Here is a 17,065-nt window from a genome sequence, read left to right as displayed (position 1 = left end):
TCTTTTTCATTTGCATTAAAAATTGCTTTTTAATGCCATTTTAACGGCAGTATGAAGCATGAAATGAATTGTGCCAAAATTAAAGCATTAAATTACAACTGACATTTAATCTGCATTCTTATACAACTAAATGTATTTTTAGTTTAAAACATAGTCTTAATGGTATTTTTAGTATAGGCTTGTCAATTACAGCAATGATGGTTTTAAACCATTTGAGCTGCAGTTTTGGCAAATTGAGACAGCAGGCTGAGGCTGCCCACATACAAAGGCGTGTGGATGTGTTCTGTCAGACCTGTTTTTTACTCCCCCATAGTCAGTCACAGTCTCGAAGTGCTTCATCATACATTACGTAAAATAATGACACTGCCCTTTTAACAGTTAAACAGAGCTCAGCAGTTGACTGAAAAAAAGTGGGGGAAAACACCGAATTTAGGAACTCTGATCGCAAATGCTTGAAACGTTTACTTGGCATGCACATATTAATTTCCTGAATTGTGCTGTTTTTCTGGTCAGGATTACCACACGATCATCAAACAGCCCATGGACATGGGCACCATCAAGAAACGTCTGGAGAACCACTACTACCATGAGGCCAGCGAGTGCATCCAGGACTTTAGCACCATGTTCACCAACTGCTACATCTACAACAAGGTCTGGGTCTGTGTGCTGTGTCCTGGGAGCCGCAGGGTTTTGTAGACACAAATGTTGCAAATCATATGTAAAAGTTTGTAATAGTTTTTGACGTTGTTGCAATTATCATCCCAGGTTTCCACAGGAGTCTAAAAAGTGGTAGTGGGCAGTGAGAATTCTACTGCTAACTAGGGATGATTATGGTTAAGGATTTATTGTTGTTAATCTTCAAAACTACTTTAAAAACAAAAAAAATATTTACACACATTCTTTTTGGACTTGGCTTATTTCCATTTAACTTATACCATTGTTATATAGGGTGTTAAACACAAATATAAACCATAATGGGAAATGATTTTTTAAGTAAATGAAGTCTCGTAAGTGTTTTGTTATTCCCAGGCTCTCGGTTCGATTTGGCTGTAGCTGTGGGAATGAGCCTAAATCAAAACTTACAGCTGTAAAATAACAACTCAGAGCCACAGTCTCTTTTCTCTATATTGTGACGCTCATTGGTTTCCAGTGGGTCAAGACAAAGTCACGCTGCTGTGCACGTGGGTGCTTCCACGGATGAGCTCTTTCATGCTGCAGTGTGAGCCGTTTTGTGGAGATATAAACTCCTCCTGTTCTTTTAATTTGGATATTTGTGAATGAATACGAATGTGTGAGGCTCGTCTGTCTGTACAGACATAAAGCTTTTCATAGTGGCCTATTTTGCATTTCTTGGATTTAACTTGACCCCTGCTGAATCCCTGATTCTTTCATGTTGTGTCGCAGCCGACAGACGACATTGTGCTGATGGCCCAGTCTCTGGAGAAGCTCTTCCTGCAGAAGGTGGCTGAGATGCCGCAAGATGAGATCGAACTTCTTGCTCCAGCTCCTCGCTCCAAACCAGGCCGAGGAAGAGGCCGCAGAGCCAGCGGTGAGAAGCACTTTGTGGGAGATGTTGGAATAGTGTGTGTGGATTTGTAATGGAGTGGTGTGTGTTACAGCCACCCGAGCGCAGCAGGTGCCTGCAGTGTCCCAGTCGGCCTACTCGCCCTCCTCCTCAGACACTGGGGACTCCATGTTGGCCAGCTCTCCTACCACGGTGCTCACTCAGAACCTGCCTCCCGCCAACATCATGAGCCTGCCCCCGACGCAGCCCACCACCAAGGTACTCACAGGAGTTAGTGATGCGCGGGTTGTGGGTTCCACTGCAGTTCGGGTAGGGTCATGAAATTCTCCTTTGATTCACAACTTATTCCGTCATCTTCAGAGCAGGTTTTTGACATAAATATGCGGCGGATTTTCATAAAACAAGCAGAGTTTTGCAAGTTATAAAATATACACAACGTTGCGGGGCGGGCCGGGGGCATGTTGCACCTGCTCCAAATGCGGCCCCCCGCGGGCTGGAAAAAACCCTGACCCGTTCATCACTAACACGAGTACTTAACATACATGCTTATACCCTGCGTAAATACTCTGTCCTGTGATTTCTGCAGAAGAAAGGCGTGAAGCGTAAGGCCGACACCACCACCCCCTCCACCGTGGGGCTGTCAGTTGCGCTGCCCGTGGAGCCTCACATGGTAGGGCTGGGGAAGGGCGGTCACCGGAGCCGCGAAGGGGCTCTACACTCCTTCTCCCACCTGGAGACCCTCAACACTCCCGACCTAATCCAATCCATGTTGGGGGGGCCCGGGCGCAGAGTGGGCAGCGGGCGGCCAATCAAACCCCCTAAGAAAGACCTGCCAGACTCCATTCAGCCACAGGCGTCGCGCAGGGGCAAACTGAGCACGCAGCTGCGCTACTGCAGCGGCCTGCTCAAGGAGATGCTGTCCAAGAAACATGCTGTGTACGCCTGGCCCTTCTACAGCCCTGTGGACGCCACAGCGCTGCAGCTGCATGACTACCACGAAATCATCAAGGTCCCCATGGACCTGAGCAGCATGAAGGTATGACCCTGTATCACTCGTGTCATGCTCTTAAGCCCCTGTGCTGATGTTTCTAACTGTGCTCTGTCCAGAGAAAGATGGACGGCCGTGAGTACAGAGACGCTCAGCAGTTCGCCAGCGACGTCAGACTCATGTTCTCCAACTGTTACAAGTACAACCCTCCGGACCACGACGTGGTGGCCATGGCCCGCAAACTCCAGGTCTGTTCTTTCGTTACAGCGTTTGACTGTGTAAATGTGATGTACAGTGCCGTGAAAAAGTATTCTTACATTGTTATATTTGTTTATATTTACCACACTTAAATGTTTCTGTTCATCAAGACATTTTTTATATTACAGAAGGACATTCTCAGTGAATGCAAAATGCAGTTTGCCAGTGATTATTACATTTATTAGGGCAAAGAAAAATCCAAACCTCTCACGCCCTGTGTGAAAAAGTAAATGCCTTGCACTGCGTTCCATATTATTATGCAAATTGTATTTCAGTGTCATAAAGGTAAAAATACAATGTTTTTCAATGAAACTGACATCAATCTCAGATGATGATTAGTTGTTGGTTAAGCCCAGTTAAGGGAAAAACTACTGAAAAAGGACGTTCCACATTATTAAGCAGACCACCATTGTAACAACCCTGTGGTGTTGCCCCATGTATGGGGCGATACTTACCCTCTCTGCCCCCACCGTCCACTCCATTCCGAGCATTTGCCCCTGGGCCTTGGTCAACACATCCCATTTGTCCACCATTCACGCCACCGGTCGAGCTGCTTGCCTTCCTGGTTCCTAAAATGTCAGTCTGCTGAAAGCAGTGGCAGGAGCAGCAGTGCAGCGCAGGCTCATGTAAGGCTAGAATTGGAGGCCTTCTTGTCCCTCGGTAGCCGGGTATCTACTTCAACCTCAGTCAGTCCAAAGAAATATTGTTTTGCACAGTTAGAAAGCATCCGTAAAAACGGAAGTCCTATATGTCAATGATGTCATCACGTCACGCATCATTGGACTACATGTCCCGTGAGTTTTCTTAGATTTGGGTGCCCCATTGTGATATGCTTTGTGTTTTGGGGGTTTAATATAAGTACATTCTCCCATTTAGATAATAACACTGCGCCTGAGTGACCTATCTTGTACACACACGCCCAGACAGTGGCAGTGAGTTTATTTCATGTCACTGAATGATGTTATAAATTGATGTCCTTGCCTCATATGTAAATATTTGTAATCCCTAGCGTGGGGTTACTTTTGCTGGTTTTAAACCAAAATAAGAACTGAAACGTATCCAACTTGTGCGCCTTGTTGTCATTCAGAAAAGGGTGTATGCCAAGTAGTGTATGTCCTTGTGTGTGTATTGGTCCAAGATATTTAAAACTCCAATATCCTATGTTCCAGGAGGGAGACCTGGATGGCACCCCAGAAAAAGAACCTAAGATAGTACAAACATAATAGGGCCAATCCGTCACACCATTGTCAAGGGAAAGATAAGGGATCTCTCTGCTGATGAAAAGCGTGAGTGCCTTGGACTAGGTATGATAACCTTAGATATTTCACGAAAGATTAAGCGTAATCATCGTACTGTTAAGAGATTTGTGGCTGATTCAGAGCCCACACGGGTTTGTGCAGATAAAGGCACAATGAGGACGGTTTCTGCCAGGCAAATGCATCAGATTAAAAGAACAGCTGCTACAAAGCAACAAACAGGTATTTGAACCTGCTGGTGCCTCTGGAGGCTCTTGAACATCAAGGTGTAGGGCCCACTAGAGCAGGCGTCTCAGACATGTAGTCCGGGGGCCAAATGTGGCCCACGAGGTAATTTGCATTAAACACGTTAGAACTACATTTCCCATGAGGCACCGCGCGGTCGCGCCAATGCTGCTGCGGACGCGAGAATGTCAACATCAGACAAGGGAAGGGAGATGCGGCGCTTCTGCTGACAACTTATCAACTTTTTTCAACAGAGAAACAGGAAAATGGCATTTGGAGAGTGTCCAAGTCAACACATTCATTGATGTATTTATTATATGACAGGTTCATTGAAAATGAACACAGTACAAAACAAGTTTGTAGCTGATACTTTTTGCTAGCGCTCATTATCAGCTCCAATCCCTGCTTGGGCTTTTCTACACTAAATTAAAATGACAATTGTTGTACATTTTGCATTTCTTTAATAGGCTCACAGACAGAAACTGGACCTGACTCCTGAAAGATCACTGATGCCCTGAACCAAAATGGGATTAATTACAAAAAAACTAATTGTCTAAGTCTGTAATTTCAAATTTAGAAGCTCAGCAAATGTTTGGCTGATTGGAAACCTCGAGAAGCTTAAAAATATGCAGATAGGTAATGTACAGTCTATTTAAGTTATATTATAGCAAACAATAAAAAGTTGCTAAATCATAATTGACTTAATATAAAAGGCTTCGTCTTTTGCGGCCCCCTACCAACACTGGGTTTGCATTTTTGGCCGCCAGACCAAATGAGTTTGAAACCCCTGCTCTAGAGGCTGCAGTTGTGCATAAAGCTTCTATCCGGCCTCCCCTAAACTGTTCATTGAATGCTAATTGAATTGAATGAATAAGTTGTAACCACTAATGTCATTCAGTCAATCTGTTCCTTTTCTTTTGATGAAGTGAATCTGCTGCTGTGTCTGCAATGAACTGATTTTATAATGTACTTTGCTGGGCAAATGTATTGAATGTGTGAGCAAGCCAAAGGCACATTTCTGCCATCATTGTGCATGGTAGACAATTAACATTTTCGATTTGATTCGAAATACATGAAGACTCATTTTCAAACAGTCTTGTTCAATGATGAGTGCCATGTAACCCTGGATGGTCAGATGGATGGAGTAGTGGATGGTTGAATGGCCACCATATCCCAACAAAGCTGTGAGTTCAGTAGGAGGGGGCAAAGTCATGTTTTGGGCCAGAATGTGGAGAGAGCTGGTTGGCCCCTTTAGGGACACTGAAGGTGTGAAAATGAGCCATGCTTTCCCTAACAAAATCATCTTCATGCATGACAACACACCATGTCATACTGTCAAGAATACCTCTGCATCATTGGCTACTATGGGCATAAAAGGAGAGACGTTCATGATGTGGACCCCCTTCCTACCCTGACCTCAAGGTTGAGAACCTTTGGAGCCTCAAGCAAAACATCTGAGACTGGGAGGCAGTTTTCATCCAAACAGCAGCTCTGGGAGGCTATTCTGACATCCTGCAAAGAAACCCGAAAACTCACAAGTTTAATGGATGCACGAATTTTGAAGCTGCTATCAAATTCATGATGGTTATTGCTTCTGATCTCAGTAAATATGACCTCCTAATGCTGCAAATTCAACAAATGTTCAGTTAAATACAACCTAATTACAAAAAAATACTGTTTTTTTCAAACACATTCATATTATCCTTTAACAGTTAAAGGCTTGAAAATTATGCTGACTGTCATTTGAGTTAACCATTTAGAAAATCTAATAATTTGGAACGCAGTGTAATAACTGGTTGGGCCGCCCTTTGCAGCAATAACTGGTGAAGAGTTTGTCACATCACTGACGATGGATTTGAGCCCACTGTTCTTTGCAGAATTTGTTGAAGTCAGCCATATTAGAGGGCTTTTGTGCATGAACTGTCCTTATGAGGTCACACCACAGCATCTCAAATGGATTTAAGTTTGGACTTTGACCTGATCACTCCAAACTTTAATTTGTTCTTTTTGAGCCATTCAGAAGTGGATTTGTTCGTATGTTTGGGATCCTTGTCCTTCTGCATGGACAAAGAGCACTTGAACTGATGGCCGGGCGTTCTCCGCCAGGAGTTCCTGGTAGACCTCCTAGATGAGTCGTTGTTGCACTCTTGGAGTCATTTTGTGGCGTTATAGGTTTTGTTATGAGAGATTTTGTTGCCTACTTTATTTGACCGGTCTAAGTGTGATATTTTCTTGACTTAACTTGGTGGTAATCAGACTTGGGAGTTGGCCAAAGAAAATGAACTCAGAACCAAAAATGTGGTTATTCACAGCGAATCACAGAGGGGGCACATACTTTTTCACACAGAGCCATGGAGGTTTGGATTTTTCTTTCCCTTAATAAATGTGAAGATCATTTTGAAACAGCATTTGCTATTCACTGGGAATGGCCTTGTATGATATAAAAATTGGCGTGATGATCTGAAACATTTAAGTGTGGTCAATATAAACAAATGTAAGAAATCAGGAAGGGGGCAAATACTTTTTCATGGCACTGTAACATTACCAGCCAAAGTGCCATTTTGAACGTCGCAAAACTTTAATTTCAGTTAGATATATCATTTCAGCCTTAACCCTAGCTGTTTGTCTGTGTAGGATGTGTTTGAGTTCAGCTTCGCAAAGATCCCGGACGATCCTCAGTCAGAGCTCACAACCCCCTCCCTCAGTGCTCCGCCCACATCCTCTTCCTCCTCCTCCACCTCCTCTTCCTCCTCCTCCTCAGAGAGCGAGCCCAGCACCGAGAGCGAGGAGAGCGAGAGCAGCCCCAGCGAGGACAGTGAGGAGGAGCGAGCCCAGCGCCTTGCCCAGCTGCAGGACCAAGTGTGCACTCAGGTGACATGTTCCTCCTTCCTCTGTTTGACCACACGTTTGCAAATCTTAAGGAATTATTTATATACAGTATATATATATATTTTTTTTTTCCATTTGACCAGCATAGTCGTTCAAACATCTGTTACAGATGGAAACAAAAACTAGACTATTGTGCTCAGAAGTTATAAAGTATAATAAATGTATTTGTTTATTAAATAAACCATGGGTTAAAGTTCTCCGTCCCTGCGACGGATTTCCGTCATTTTGACCAATTTGGGAAACATGTCCGTCGCGTCCCCAGAAATGGTTAGAAATAAATCATTAAAAGTAATGTTGAGATAGTGTTGATGTAGTGAGCTTCTCATATTTATGCTATAACCGCGCATGCACATTATATTTTTGAGCACAACATAGTGAAAATATGAAAAACATAAATATGTGGCTTACTGTGGGGCTTGTTCTTTTGAATGCTCACTTTAGACTGAATGTTTTTGCTTATCCACTAAATCCTGAGCTACGCCATATGACAGCGACGGCCATGAGGATAATTCCTTACTGTTACCTTTCCTTGGGCTGTCTTTGCCACCGATGCGTACCACCGAGCACTAGGAGAAGGTTTGAAGCCGGAACTGGTGTGAGAGCGTGGGAGCTGATGAAGTTCACTGCCAACCTGTGGTCAACCTCTCTGTGCATCCGGAGGAAAACCAGCCACCTTGGAATGGTTGCCGAGAGTTTCACTTAAATCCACATTAGGACGCTTCTTTCATTTAAAATATTCACCACTTTTAGTTCGATCATGGTTAAAATAAAAACCTCAGTCGCCTCTAGACTCCAAAAATAGGAGCTCTTCGGACAAGCTGCCGTCATGTTTGTTTATTATTAGCGGCGCATGCGCAAGAAATGGGAAGGTGCTTTAAACCGGAAAATATTGTATACATGGCGTTATATCCCAGTTACTGTCGGAAAATCCCAGCCGAAATATCCGGGTTTCTCATAGCCCTTAGAGTCCAGTGCCCACATCTCTATGTGTCCTGTGTCCTCAGCTCCGAGTGGTGCACGAGCAGCTGGCGGCGCTTTCCCAGGGACCTGCAGTCAAACCCAAGAAGAAGAGGGAGAAGAAGGAGAAACGGGACAAAAAGAAGAAGAAGAAAAAAGGCAAGCGAGGGCGAGTGGGGCGCAGCCGGGCAGGTTCTGAGGAGTGGAAGCTCCCCAGTAAGAAGAGCAAGTCTGCCAGGGCCCCCCAGGCACACAGGGGCCTTGCTAAGAGGAGCCGAAGCACGTGAGTGCCACAGTCCATACATTCAACACACAAGTGAGGGAACAGTGGGGAAGTACTGTCATACATGTCACTTTGAATTTAAAACGTAAATAAGTAAAACGTAGTACAAGCCATATAGAACCATCAATACCAAAATAATGTTCCAAAACAGAATTAGCTGCAGCTTGGGCTGAAATTTGATTTCACGATTTAACATTTTTCAGTCACAGCTTTAATATTTGAACTTTCCCTCTTCTAAAAATAAAATGCTTCAACACTATTTTGTACACAAAAAAAATAATAATAATGGGAAACAATTGTAAAGTGCTTTGCCAAATGTTACAATGAACAGACTAAAGAAACGTGTAGTCTAACGTGCACTAACTGGCCTCACTTTTGAATAGACCTCAGTTTAGTATGATATAGGACCGCATTTGTATTGTTTTGTATTGTTTTTTCTCCAGGTTTTCTCCAGCTCTTCTCTGAGCCCCTGGTATTTCTCTAGTTTCTCGTGTTCCTTTTTCCTGATGTTGAAGTCGCTTGGTATTGCTATGTCGACCACAACGGCTTTCCTCTGCTCTTTGTCACCACCACAATGTCTGGTTGGTTCGCCATTACCATTCTGTCCGTCTGTATCTGGAAGTCCCACAGGATCTTGGCTCGGTCGCATTATCAGGCATCAGAAGGAACCCAGGGCCCACAGTACCAGCATATGGTCTTACAATAGCTCTGAGGATCTCATCCCGGTCCCCAATGCCAGTCAGGGAACCTCTGGCTCACACATGGAGGGCTGTGCGGCCCTCCAATGAAATGCCTCCCCAGACCATCACTGACCCACCACCAAACCGGTCATGCTGGATGATGTTGCAGCAGCAGAACGTTCTCCAGGGCGTCTCCAGACTCTGTCACGTCTGTCACATGTGCTCAGGGTGAACCTGCTCTCATCCGTGAAGAGCACAGGGCACCATTGGCCAAGCTGTACGGTGTTGGGCAGCAAGCACCGACCCAACTGGTGGACGTCGGGCCCTCATACCACCCTCATGGAGTCGGTTTCTGACCGTTTGAGTACCAACATGCACATTTGCGGCCCTCTGGAGGTCATTTTGTAGGCCTCGGGCAGTGCTTCTCCTGTTTCTCCGTGCACAAATGAGCAGATAGCGGTCCTGCTGCTGGGTTGTTGACCTCGGTGCCCCCCCCCGAATGGACGTGCCATTTTGGATGAGCATCACTCCCTGGGCAACTTCTGTGGGTTGTAGATGCCTCCTCATGATACCTCTAGTGGTGAGAACACTGGACAAATGCAAAAGTGTTCCAAAAATACGGTACAAAGGATGAAGACAGGGAAATGGTCTGTGGTCACCACCTGCAAAACCATGCCTCTTTTGGAGTGATCTTGCTAATTGCCTCTCATTTCCACCTGTTGTCTGTTTCATTTCCACAACACCAAGTGAAATTGATTCACAATAAGCGTGGCTTCCTAACTGGACAGTCTGATATCCCAGAAATTTGACTGACTTGGAGTTACATTGTGTTTTTTGAGTGTGCCCTAAGTTTTTGTGAGCAGTGTATATATACATATATACATATATACATATACATATACATTTATACAACTAATCATGTCGACTGTGTCGATCTGCATTTTTGTCCTTGTATCAGAGTCGGCCTGTAAAGATAATTTTATTTTTGACATCGATTCACCTTTTTAAATTGATTTTAAATCGATGAAATCGGCATGGTGAATATTTCTGTGTAGGTCAGTTAACAGTAGCCCCAGTGGTAGATGATGTAACAGTACAGCATAATTCTATATCTTATCTAGAATTATGGAATCAGTATCAGCCAGCATGAAGTGTCAAAGGACATCCCAAGTATTTATTTTTAGTGGGTGAGATGTATTCAGGTTTAGAAATGTTCTCTATAGAGGACACATTTGCATTGCTGGTAGTCAGGAGGTTAGACACATTTCAAAGTGCACACCTTTGTGAAATATCACCCTAGCACAAGAACCAGTTGCATAAAAAATCCACCCTTGAAAGTGAAAAATTATGCCAAATGAAGAGGGCCTGAAGGTTTTATTGTTTTAGCGCTTTGTACTTTGGCTAAAACGAGGTGGGCATGATCCAATCACAAGGCTTGAAACTTAGCCAAACAGCAGCAAAAGTCCTGCTGAATGTCCATCCTCTCAACCGGAGCCGTTCCAGATCATTATTACTGTGCTAACTTTATTCTGCCCAGCTCTTGCAGAGCTTTCTCATATAAGTATCGTGCACTACTTTTCAGAGGAGCTAAGAAGTCGTCGCCTGCTGTATTCTCCCCGCTGCCTCCTCCACCACCACTGCCTCACTATGACTCCGAGGAGGAGGAGGACCTGGTGCCTATGACCTATGATGAAAAGCGGCAGCTCAGCCTGGACATCAACAAGCTACCCGGGGAGAAGCTGGGCCGAGTGGTGCACATCATCCAGTCCCGGGAGCCTGCGTTGAGGGACACCAACCCCGAGGAGATCGAGATCGACTTCGAGACACTCAAGCCATCCACGCTGAAGGAGCTGGAGCGATACGTGCTCTCCTGCCTGAGGAAGAAACCGCGCACACTCAGCCACCACACAGGTACTGGCACAAACTCAGCCACCACACAGGTACTGGCACAAACTCAGCCACCACACAGGTACTGGGACGCACTCAGCCACCACACAGGTACTGGCACAAACTCAGCCACCACACAGGTACTGGCACAAACTCAGCCACCACACAGGTACTGGGACGCACTCAGCCACCACACAGGTACTGGGACGCACTCAGCCACCACACAGGTACTGGCACACACTCAGCCACCACACAGGTACTGGCACACACTCAGCCACCACACAGGTACTGGCACACACTCAGACACCACACAGGTACTGGGACGCACTCAGCCACCACACAGGTACTGGCACAAACTCAGCCACCACACAGGTACTGGCACACACTCAGCCACCACACAGGTACTGGCACACACTCAGCCACCACAAAGGTACTGGCACACACTCAGCCACCACACAGGTACTGGCACAAACTCAGCCACCACACAGGTACTGGAACACATTCAGCCACCACACAGGTACTGGCACACATTCAGCCACCACACAGGTACTGGCACACACTCAGCCACCACACAGGTACTGAACACATTCAGCCACCACACAGGTACTGGCACACATTCAGCCACCACACAGGTACTGGCACACATTCAGCCACCACACAGGTACTGTCACACACTCAGACACCACACAGGTACTGGCGCACACTCAGCCACCACACAGGTACTGGCGCACACTCAGCCACCACACAGGTACTGGCACACACTCAGCCACCACACAGGTACTGGCACACATTCAGCCACCACACAGGTACTGGCACACACTCAGCCACCACACAGGTACTGGCACAAACTCAGCCACCACACAGGTACTGGCACACATTCAGCCACCACACAGGTACTGGCGCACACTCAGCCACCACACAGGTACTGGCGCACACTCAGCCACCACACAGTTACTGGCGCACACTCAGCCACCACACAGGTACTGGCACACACTCAGACACCACACAGGTACTGTCACACGCTCAAACACCACACAGGTACTGGCACACACTCAGACACCACACAGGTACTGGCACACACTCAGCCTCCACACAGGTACTGGCACACACTCAGCCACCACACAGGTACTGGCACAAACTCAGCCACCACACAGGTACTGTCACACGTTCAGCCACCACACAGGTACTGTCACACGTTCAGCCACCACACAGGTAGTATCACAAGTTCAGACACCACACAGGTACTGGCACACACTCAGCCACCACGCAGGTTCTGTCACACGTTCAGCCACCACACAGGTACTGTCACACATTTAGCCACCACACAGGTACTGTCACACATTCAGCCACCACACAGGTACTGTCACATGTTCAGCCACCACGCAGGTACTGTCACAACTTCAGCCACCACACAGGTACTGTCACATGTTCAGCCACCACACAGGTACTGTCACAAGTTCAGCCACCACACAGGTACTGTCACAACTTCAGCCACCACACAGGTTCTGTTACAAGTTCAGCCACCACACAGGTTCTGTTACAAGTTCAGCCACCACACAGGTACTGTCACAAGTTCAGCCACCACACAGGTACTGTCACACGCTCAAACACCACACAGGTACTGTCACACGTTCAGCCACCACACAGGTACTGTCACATGTTCAGCCACCACACAGGTACTGTCACAACTTCAGCCACCACACAGGTACTGTCACATGTTCAGCCACCACACAGGTACTGTCACAAGTTCAGCCACCACACAGGTACTGTCACAACTTCAGCCACCACACAGGTTCTGTTACAAGTTCAGCCACCACACAGGTACTGTCACACGCTCAAACACCACACAGGTACTGTAACACGTTCAGCCACCACACAGGTACTGTCACAAGTTCAGCCACCACACAGGTACTGTCACACGTTCAGCCACCACACAGGTACTGGCACACGTTCAAACACCACACAGCAAACTCGCATCACTTCATGCCACTGGGATGATTTTTTTCTGTTCCCTTCGCATTTCACGTGCTAATGGCAAATGCTTTGGTCCGACAAAAATAAACAGCACTGTGTGATGATGTTTGCTTGAGGGCTGGCCAGCAGGGGGCAGGTGTAACATAGAGCTCTCAAAAGAGGATTCGTTTAGAAACGTGAGCATATTTTATATTATTTGGACTTTTTTAGTTGTCCAAAGAAAATGTTTTGCCTGTTTTTATTAATAAATATATAAAGGCGACAAATAATTATGATTTCAATTATGACTAAAATAATTGTGATTATTATTTTTTCTATAATGGAGCAACCCTAGCAACACTGATGAAACACTGTAACAAAGGTTTTCTGTGTTCTGAAGGGAAGAGCGCGAGTGTAGGCAAGTCTAAGGAGGAGCTGACTCTGGAGAAGAGGAAGGAGCTGGAACGGAGGCTGCAGGACGTGAGCGGACAACTCAACTCTGTCAAGAAACCTGCCAAAACTAAAGGTAAACTGTTCATCCTTTAGTTTAGGTTCAGAACAATTTTCCCAAAAATCCATGTTGTAATTTTTTATTTTTCTGTTGCAATCAAGGATTAGTTTAGGCTTGATATCATTTTCCCTGAAACCCCTGTGTGTTTGAGACAACAGATGCAAATTAGCCCATGGCGACAACTTGGCGTGGTGTGTTTACACATGCATGAGTCACATGTGTATTCATTAAAGGAATAGGCCACCGTTTTTAAATACTGAGATATGTTCTTTCCTTAGCTTAGATGAGTTGATATGTAGCTGTCTGGTTTTTACTGGAATAGCAATGGTCTATTCCTTAACAGGTTGTGTCCAAATTAATACACAAATAAACCATTAATTAATAAGACATTTTGAATAATCAAGGTTCGTGCAAATAACTCTTTTGTCGATGTTGTTTTTTGTAGTTGTTTGAGTAATAGCACAGGTCTTCTGCCCTGTGTGCACCTGAACTTTATATTTTTATATTTATTACTCTGTTTTACTGCCTTAATGTTCGGTGCAACTCCTGTTGTAATATTGGGCTGTACAAAACCTTTGATTGATTGTTTAGTCTGACATTTAGCGCCTCCTGGTGGTTATTTACTGTAACACAGGCTTGACATAACCGGCTAACTAAAGCTGCGTCCACACCAAACGCGTTTTGGGGCCTCCAAAGCGTCAGGTTTACTTTTAAAATACATGGAGGACGCGCCTCCGGGGGGGGGTCAAGATGTCCCGCAGCGCGTCACACGCCTGCTGTGCGGCTCTTTGTGAACCGGAGCTACAGCAGCTCTGGGACTTTTAGAAAGACACACATCAGTGCTTCTTTATCTAAACACCCAGGATTAAAAGTGGCAACAAGAAAGGTTATTTCAGTGGCTGAATCTGCGCTGGGAATGTGTTTGAGCCTCGAGGATGCCTGTTGTTACATTAGCACCGGAGAAAGCTAATGCTAAGCTAAACCTCCGGTCCTCACGTGAAAACGAGAAATATGCACAAATAAAGTCAATAAAGAACAATGATCACACACTGAGCTGGGCTGATGTTGTAGTTTATTACTCACATCATCTACAATTAGGTCCGGGAGAAAACCACAGCTTGTTAGCTCAGTTAGCTCGCATTGAGCTCCGGTTTTCTCCCATGACAACAAGCATTAAGCACTAATAACGTCAATGAATCCGTAACGACATAGAGCAGCTTTAGGACGTTCACACACTGAGCCGGCCTTCACGCATTTGTGGTTTATTGCAGACTTTCAATCAACAATGAGATGTAGCAAGTGTATTTCAGGCAACAGCTACTTCCAAGATGCTACGAACAGACTCTGAGCTGACGCGCGGCCAGAGCGTTTTGACGCTCGGTGACATTTGTGACAAGCGTCTGACTTTATTAAGCACAAGCGTCCAACAACGGGCGTGAGGCGCGTTTTTGACGCCCAAAGCGCGTTTTGGTGTGGACGCAGCATTAATGAGCCTTTGTAACTATGTAGTTTCTCACAGGGGCACATTGAAGAGCAAGAACTAATGGCGATGTTTAATTGTTGCTGTTGTTATGCAGCGGAGCCAAGTGTGGAGCCCCAGCCACAGACGTCTCAACTGAGTGGCAGCAGCTCTAGCTCAGACTCTTCATCGTCCTCCTCAGCTTCGTCTTCGTCAGACTCCAGTGACTCGGACTCCGGCTGAGGCTGCTTTCTTTTATAAAGAAGACATGTACAGTTTCCTCTGAGACACCAGAGGGCGCTCTCTCAGGAGGTCAGTGTGGGGCTCTCCATCTGAGGCGAGTGTGTGAGGTTTGGGGCAGCAGCAGCGTCACAGGAGCTCCAAACGTTCCTCCTCATGCACTGCAACACTTCAGTAAATGTCAGATTGTGTTTGGTTTATAACTTATGGACAAATTACTTTATTTTCTTTGTCAATGTACTTACTCTATTGCAGGACATTGTATTGCCCCCAAAGTATCGTGATTTATATTGTATCACAACAAACTCGTACGGGCTATATGCTATATTGTAGCAGTGCCTTGTAAAAAAAAAAAAGGTTACAGGCAGACAGTGAGTTACTAACGGAGGCGCAGCATGAGGTTAACATTGTGTCAGGAGCACATACTTTGACTGGAGGAAACTTCCTGCTCATCACTGTTTTTATCTTGAAGCTAACACTAAATGAAAATGTATATGGCACCAAGATTTTGAACGAGCCTGCTCAAAAAAGTAATAGGCCTGTCTTTAGTGTAAATATTTTTTGTTTTTTAATTGTTTTGGTGCTGTTTTCAGCTCTGAGATAAAATCTCCTCAATGAACACAGACGTTTCCTGCCAAGTATTTACATCCCACGTCATGTTTTTAACACGTCCCAGTGACTTCATACGTACCTCACTGTCCATTATGTTTTCTTGAACTAAATTTGTTTAGTTGTTGGGAAAATAGCAAGACCTCCGGAGGTCGCAATTGGAGTCACATGTCACTCGCCGCTTAGAGTCTATTGTCCCAGCCCGAGCGCTCTGCCCACAGGAGGCTCTGGGTCCTTCAGCCTAATCCATGATGGAGGTTCTGGCTCCTTCAGTCAGATCCATGACGGAGGCTCTGGTTCCTTCAGTCAGATCCATGTTGGAGGTTCTGGGTCCTTCAGCCTGATCCATGATGGAGGCTCTGGGTCTTTCAGCCTGATCCATAATGGAGGTTCTGGGTCCTTCAGCCTGGCTCGAGGTCCTTCAGACTAACCTGACTGATTGCAGTGTCACTGCTGCTGCAGCACCTTATCCTCACACACTCTGCAAACTTCAGCCCAGCTCTCCACTGCTCCTGGGCCTCCTCATGGGGCTGGACGTCCTTGGGGGGACGGGGTTTTCTTAAGGCTCTCAGGAGCCGTCTCTGGAGTAACGCGTCTAAAAAAAAGTGACTGTAATGACAGACGAAGCACAGGCCAAGGTCCAGACCCTGTTTACGACTAGGCCTGTCACAATAATAACATTTAAAGTTCAATATAATGAGGCAAGAATAGATTGTTTCAGCATAAAATGGTCTTCAATATCATTTACTGCAATCTCATATCTTCAAAAACACATGAGCTGCAAGAAACACAATGAAACACTTTTTACTTTATTAAAGTTGTTTTATTGTTACAAAAATAGAACAAAAAATGTGTAAAAATGCAACTAAATGTACTGAATATGATTATTGATCCCAAAAATCAGCTGTCATTAGTTGAACCATCATTATTGTGCCAGGCCTCATCTGAGCTGTGAAGATGTCTCTTTGCTCCTGACTGAATATGGACGTTAATCCATAGTTGTGCTTGTTATTTAAACTAATATAAGTATGTTTTGCACATTGATGAAACGTTTACAGTCCCAGACTGTAGTATTGTTACTGTTACACTGGAGAAGTATACAGTATTGTTGAATACTGTTGGAAGTACAGTTGTGAGAGTTTGTGGTTAAAGACTGAATGTTCTGTACATTTCTGATCTGCTTTAGCTGTTTCCTTTGACTCATAAGTTGTGGATTGGCACTTTGCTTATAACCAATTGTTTTTTAATCATCTGAGCAGTTCATTAAAACTGGTTGTGTATTTACAGATTGAGTTTGTTCTTGTTTTCAGGTCAAACACTCTCTCTCTCTCTCTCTCTCTCTCTG

At 45.3% G+C, this 17,065-nt stretch overlaps 1 protein-coding gene across 1 annotated transcript in view; it reads left to right on the top strand.

Annotated features, from left to right (window-relative positions):
- brd2b (bromodomain containing 2b) overlaps positions 1 to 15,254 on the top strand; it is a 32,703-nt gene extending 17,449 nt beyond the window's left edge. Inside the window, exons 3-12 of the mRNA XM_079562228.1 lie at positions 514 to 651; positions 1,405 to 1,549; positions 1,620 to 1,783; positions 2,112 to 2,561; positions 2,633 to 2,761; positions 6,887 to 7,123; positions 8,146 to 8,381; positions 10,644 to 10,972; positions 13,302 to 13,427; positions 14,990 to 15,254. Coding sequence (XP_079418354.1) covers positions 514 to 651; positions 1,405 to 1,549; positions 1,620 to 1,783; positions 2,112 to 2,561; positions 2,633 to 2,761; positions 6,887 to 7,123; positions 8,146 to 8,381; positions 10,644 to 10,972; positions 13,302 to 13,427; positions 14,990 to 15,114 — 2,079 coding nt within the window. The 3' untranslated portion in view covers positions 15,115 to 15,254. The remainder of the gene's footprint in view (positions 1 to 513; positions 652 to 1,404; positions 1,550 to 1,619; positions 1,784 to 2,111; positions 2,562 to 2,632; positions 2,762 to 6,886; positions 7,124 to 8,145; positions 8,382 to 10,643; positions 10,973 to 13,301; positions 13,428 to 14,989) is intronic.
- The last annotated feature ends 1,811 nt before the right edge of the window (positions 15,255 to 17,065 follow it).

Source organism: Gobius niger, assembly GCF_951799975.1.
Source record: "Gobius niger genome assembly, chromosome: 8".
Taxonomy (NCBI): Eukaryota; Metazoa; Chordata; class Actinopteri; order Gobiiformes; family Gobiidae; genus Gobius; species Gobius niger.
Note: the sequence above shows the minus strand (reverse complement) of the source record. Positions and strands in the feature narration are given on the sequence as shown.